Raw genomic sequence first — 6,133 nt, 5'->3', positions numbered from 1 at the left:
GGGAAATTATACTTTGATTTTCATCCGTAGCTAATAAAGAATACTTATTTTATTCTTGAGAAAGTAAGACAGCTAAGAAAAAATGCTGATTGCTATCTGACCTCTAAAGGACTAAAACAATAACACTGATAAATGAATATGATTTAATTGATTTATATCTTATAAAATAAAGAGCGTGTTGTCAGACCTGGACTGGTTGATGTGTTCAGTGTGACCTGACTTCAGGTCGTCGTCTTCAGCTGTGTCTCGTTGTGTCTTTAAGTCCGACTTCATCTTTAATACGTCTGTCTCTTCCGTTTAGGTTCATCTACTCTCTCTCTGACCACACCGTGACTCCTCTAGACATACAGCTTGTTTATTTTTAGCTTATAAATGTGAAGATGCTGTTAAATGTTTTATCATATTGTTATGAAGCACACGTGAGCAGCAGGTACATGTTAAAATCAGTTCTGTGCCAAACACTTTTTAAAGCAATCCCGGGTTGAGGAAAAAAGAAGTCTGAAAAAATAAATGACCTGATGAAATGTTACCGATATTTAAATCATTAAAAAGTAATGAAAGGTGGAGTAGTTGTATTTAGTGAGCCTTCCTTGATGCGTCTGAACATGGAGTTTAGTTCTTTGAAACGCAGTGAGACCCAGAGGAGCAGCGCGTCAGGAGACGAGTGATCCCTGATGAGAGAGACCTTCAGGAGACGTCTGAGGAGCACCCGCTGGATCAGGTTCTGCTGGGTTTATGAACACCGTTTCTGGGACGGATCCAGACCTTCAGTGACGTGTGAGTAACGCTCCGTGTTCCTGTTTGCTTAACCTCTTCACGAGAGGAGGGGAGGTCAAACACACAGGCCTGTCGTTAGCCTGATTCCTTCACGACTCGTCAGGCGCCGGACACGAGCCGCTGTGTAGATCCGGAGCGTGAGGAACATCTCCAGTACATCAGAACTGTGAGAGGAGCACGCATATGACACCTCAGAAGAACGGGTCCGGGTTTTATTGCTCCTAAATTTGATATGAAATAAACGTTCTTGATCTGTGCTCAATAAATAAAACTTTTACTATTTCTTCAATTACTGAGACGACAGAAATCATAGAAAGAGCTGGAGCCTTTAGAAACACACTCGCTCCTGTGTGTGTGTGTGTGTGTGTGTGTGTGTGTGTGTGTGTGTGTGTGTGTGTGTGTGTGTGTGTGTGTGTGTGTGTGTGTGTGTGTGTGTGTGTGTGTGTGTGTCTGTGTGTGTGTGTGTGTGTGTGTGTGTGTGTGTGTGTTGTGTGTGTGTGTGTGTGTGTGTGTGTGTGTGTGTGTGTGTGTGTGTGTAAAGTGTGTGTGAGTGTGTGTGTGTGTGTGTGTGTGTGTGTGTGTGTGTGTGTGTGTGTGTGTGTGTGTGTGTGTGTGTGTGTGTGTGTCCCTGTGTGTGTGTGTGTATAATTCTGTGTGATGTGTGTGTGTGTGTGTGTGTTGTGTGTGTGTGTGTGTGTGTGTGTGTGTGTGTGTGTTTATGTGTAACTGAGTGTGTGTCATTATGTGTGTGTAAGATTGTGTGTGTGTGTATTTACTGTACATTGTATGTGTGTGTGTGTGTCAGCATGTGTGTGTGTGTGTGTGTGTATGTGTGTGTGTAAACCTGTGTGTGTGTGTGTGTGTGTGTAGTGTGTGTGTGTGTGTGTGTGTGTGTGTGTGTGTGTCTGTCTGTCTGTCTGTGTGTGGTTGTCCTGTGTGTGTGTGTGTGTGTGTGTGCTTTGTCTGTCTGTCTAGATGTGTGTGTGTGTGTGTGTGTGTGTGTGTGTGTGTGTGAATATCTGTCTGTGTGTGTGTGTGTGATATGTGTGTGTGTGTGTCTGTATGTATTGTGTTTGTGTGTTTACTGTTGTGTGTGTGTGTGTCCTCTGACCTTATGTTTTAGATGCTATCTTTTATTATAATGTGTTGTACTCTATTAAAGACAGAGAAGCCACAGAAGAACCTGTTTCTCCACAGACATTCAGTCAAAGGTTCTTTAAAGAACCGTCCCTTTCGATCTTTTTATAATTCTACAGATGTTGAAGGTTCAGCTGAAACACCTTCGTTTTCAGGAGTGTATTTATAATAACTGAGCCTCATTATAAAAGTAAGATTTCGAGGGATATTTACTGTACATTTATTTCACATTCAGCATGTTTTGATCATTATAAAGCCAGTAAACCTCTCTTTAAGTAGATATGGACGGGAGGTCGTGTTAAAGTCCAGTCTTCTGAGGTCTGAAGAGGTTTCCTGTGGTTCCTGAACCTTCACGAGCTTTCAGAAACTAAATAGATGCCCTTTACTGAATAAAATAGGCCCAAATGCGCTGAATATCTGAAGCAAATGTTCACCGATATCAAGGAGTTTTTTAATATTATTATTTTATTTGTTTACTTTTTTATGACGGCGACCGTTTTCGTTTAGAGGCACTGAAGTCTGTAACCCGGTGTTGACTAGCACTGAGAGTTTAGTTTAGTTTAGTTTAGTTTAGTTTAGTGGTTAGAGAGATATAAACAAAATAGATCCTCACAGAGAGAGAGAGAGAGAGAGATGGGTCTGGAGTCCTCCGTGTCCTGTGTGTTCCCGCGCTTCTCGGCGAAAATGTGAAAACATTCATAATAATATGATTGTAAATTATTACTATTATTATTATTATTATTATTATTATTATTATTATGTGTCGTGTTGCATGGCTAGCAGTATTTCAGAGGCTCATTTAGCACAGTCTGAATAAGAAGCGCGTGCCACGGGAAGGGGTTTTCCTTTAAAACAATATAATAAATGAATGTTCTGTGAATGTTCTGAGAGGAACCCAGCGCATGCAGGTCTGATGGGCTCCTGGTCCTGGTCTGGTCCTGGTCCTGGTCTGGTCTGGTTCGTCTCTGGGTCTCTCTGTAATTGTGATCATCCTCAGGAAATAACTTCATGAAGACCGAGTCGAAAGGAAAGGGTTTCTTCACTGAATCATTCGATGTTAAGAAGATACAAGAATTAGCCGTGTTATTTATTTTTATTCAATAATGATTTAATTTATAAATATAATTATTTCAATGAAATGTTGATGTTTATAAAGCTCTATTTTCTGCTTTTATTCCTCAGTCCCTTCTTCAAGCTGCTCTTCTAAAACAGATATATCTAGCCTATAGAAAACAAACAATAAATGAATAAATATCAATCAAACAATAACAATAAACAGAACAATATATAGCCTAACAGTTCGTTTTTATTATATTATCCCATACTTTAACTCAATAAAAAGGTCTAGGCGGCTTGAAATGTTTTTACACCCAAACCCTTCCGACCTGGGTTTTTTTTTTTTGTTTAAATATGTTTATATTTTTCGAGCACGTTCACTTCTTCCCGTCTCTCTCTTATAAACAGATGAATGTTCTTCCCCAGATGATCTAGTTTTAGTTTTGTTCTAGTTCTAGTATTATTACTCGTGTTGATGTGAGGAGGCTTAGAGGCAGATCTCACACCTCGCTCTTATTCACAATCATCTCTTCAAAACTACTTGAAGACATTTTTAATTAAATTTGTTCGCATTGTAAGTTTACATAAAAAGAGACTATAAAAGAAATCCCTTTTTTTCTACATTTTGACAAAACACTTTATTATTAGCAGTCCCGACGCTGTAAACACAAGAGCGCTTTTTCCCAGTTCTTCTCAAAGAAACTCTCTTTTTTTTCAAGTGCACAGCTGTAAAGTGATAAAGCGACCCCCTGGTCTTTCACCGATGCACCTCTTCACCGGATGTTGGTGTGAAAGTGTGTTTATGTGAGTCAGGCGCGCGCTCTCAGCTCGTGGAGTCCAGGATAGAGTTTAATTCTAATGTGTTCGTTTACGGGTCCGACGCGTGTTTTTAAACTCGACGTTAATTCGTTCGTCTTTTTAAAATCATTTGAGTGCAGCTAAACCTAAACGCGTCCTGGTCCGGTCTCTCAGGAGTCTTTATTGAGTTCAAACAGAAGGGAAAGACGCGGCGCGCGCTTCGAGGAGCGGGACCTGAGGAAAGAAAATAAATAACCCCCTGAAGATCTCCGCTTCGGTCACTTACCGGTTAAATGATGACCGGACAGATACACGACATCAAACACAGTTCAGAAATATGACATAAATTAACTTCGGACATCATATAAATAGTGTGGAGTTTAATCGCGTTACGTGACTCCCGCGCTTTCCGAGCACGTTAACGGCGTGTCACGAGCTCCGGTTCCGCTCGTCAGCACACGACCTGCTCGAAACTGAACGGAAGTATTAGAAATCATTCCCCGTCGGTTTAAAACGAGTCTGGAGAGACTCTGTCGTGGTGTGACAAAACTCCAGGTAAGCCACCGGAAACGGCGGGCGGGAACGACAGCGTGCTCCTCAGGGAGTCGCTCTGCAGGGCCGGCGGGGGCAGGTAACCGGACGGGACCGACAGCGAGCCCATCCCGTAAGAGTTCGTGAGCCCCAGAACCGGACGCGGCTCGGAGAAAGAACCGTACCCGTGTCCCTGACTCAGAAAGCCGTGCGGCGCGCCGCTGTAGTGCGGCGGGTGTAACGACAGCAACGGCGATATCTGCCAGTACAGAGGATTATTGGGCGTCTCGTTTATTCCCAAACCCAGCGGGGAAAAGCGCAGTCCTCGTTTGATGGCCAGCTTGCCCCGGGACGTGGCCGAGCGTCTCCGGAGCTTCCCGGTCGTCCCGCCGATAAACACGTCGTCGCTCGAAGGGTCCAGCATCCAGTAGTTTCCTTTCCCGGGGTCGTCGTAATGTCTCGGCACTTTCACGAAACATTTGTTGAGGCTGAGGTTGTGTCGGATGGAGTTCTGCCAGCCCTGCTTGTGCTCCCGGTAGAACGGGAAGTTCTTCATGATGAACTCGTAGATCCCGTTCAGCGTCAGTCTCTTCTCGGGGCTCTGTCGTATGGCCATCATGATGAGCGCGTTGTAGCTGAACGGCGGCTTGTCGAGCTTCGCCGCTTTGCTCGGCTCCTCTTCCTCTTCTTCTTCTTCTTCTTCTTCGGCGTCTTTGACTTTCTCCGCGGGCTCCGCGGGTCCTCGGGCTTCCGGCGGCGGCGGCTCGGGCTCCTCCGGTCGCGCCGTGTCGTGTCTGTCGTGTCTGTCGTGTCTGGACGGAAGCAGCAGACTCTTGATACTGAAGGAGCTCAGCTTTTGGAGCGCCGTTGCTTCTTTCCCATCCATGTCGCTGTATCAAACTTTTTTTGGTTTGAGAAATAAAGGCCAGGCGCTGTCAGGACATCCTACGCGAGGAGACGAGGAGAAATTGACTAATTAAGGGGTTTCTTGATACGGTTTCATCGCTGAATGAGGGAGGAGCTTGGACAGGATTGTTTTAAGAGAAGTTGATCCTGATCCAGACTCGGAAGCGCGTCTCCTAAAGATGGCGGAGGGGTCCTGAAAGGGCCAGGTCTAGGACAGATCACACCTGTCTGGAGAGACCAGCACACCTGGGTCTCCTGGGTTCCTCTAGTTCATTCTGTAGGACAGAAAACATGGAGGGAAGGGTTTAATCCTGATCACCGGTGTTTCTCAGCAGACACTGAACGGACTCATTCTCAGTTAGATCTGTTTGAAAGCTCTGAAGTTGCATTTTAAGGAGTGCTTTCATGTTCGTGTTTATAATGAGTGCAGCATCTTTTTAATGAGTTGTATTGTAGTAAAGGTAAAGACCTGTGTCTGAGGTTCCTGAGGTTCTCCACCTCTCTCTCTCTAGAACCTCACTCTACACGGAACGCTAACGTCAGTGAAACGGCTCTGATTTACAAACATGTTCAAGCAGTGTCTGATCAGCTATAAACAAATGAGACGAACATTAATCTCACTTTGTATAAAAAACAAACAATATCAAATATTTACATGTCATTTTTAAATCTCTGTGTTTCCCAACAAAACTATAATTCAACTTTTATTTACACATGAATGAGGAGTATTTTGACTCCAGAGCCTCGTCCTTCAGGAGCCAATAAAGAATAAAGCTTCCCCTTTTTATTTTCTTTTTTAACTGAATCTGTAAAATTCCACTTAAATGACTAAAACATATGTGATATAATATATATATATAATATTTTAATCAGTGTTGGGGAAGTATTGCTAATGCAATATAAACTAATGCTAATGAAATGTTACAAT

At 43.4% G+C, this 6,133-nt stretch overlaps 1 protein-coding gene across 1 annotated transcript; it reads right to left on the bottom strand.

The window, feature by feature from the left end:
* Positions 1 to 3,010: 3,010 nt before the first annotated feature.
* foxg1d (forkhead box G1d) lies at positions 3,011 to 5,285 on the bottom strand. The gene has a single exon (XM_043255213.1). It carries the CDS (start codon positions 5,183 to 5,185, stop codon positions 4,277 to 4,279), a length of 909 nt encoding a protein of 302 aa, XP_043111148.1. The 5' UTR covers positions 5,186 to 5,285; the 3' UTR covers positions 3,011 to 4,276.
* Positions 5,286 to 6,133: the final 848 nt, after the last annotated feature.

Source organism: Puntigrus tetrazona, chromosome 13, assembly GCF_018831695.1.
Source record: "Puntigrus tetrazona isolate hp1 chromosome 13, ASM1883169v1, whole genome shotgun sequence".
Lineage (NCBI taxonomy): Eukaryota > Metazoa > Chordata > Actinopteri > Cypriniformes > Cyprinidae > Puntigrus > Puntigrus tetrazona.
This window is presented reverse-complemented; position numbering and strand designations above follow the sequence as displayed.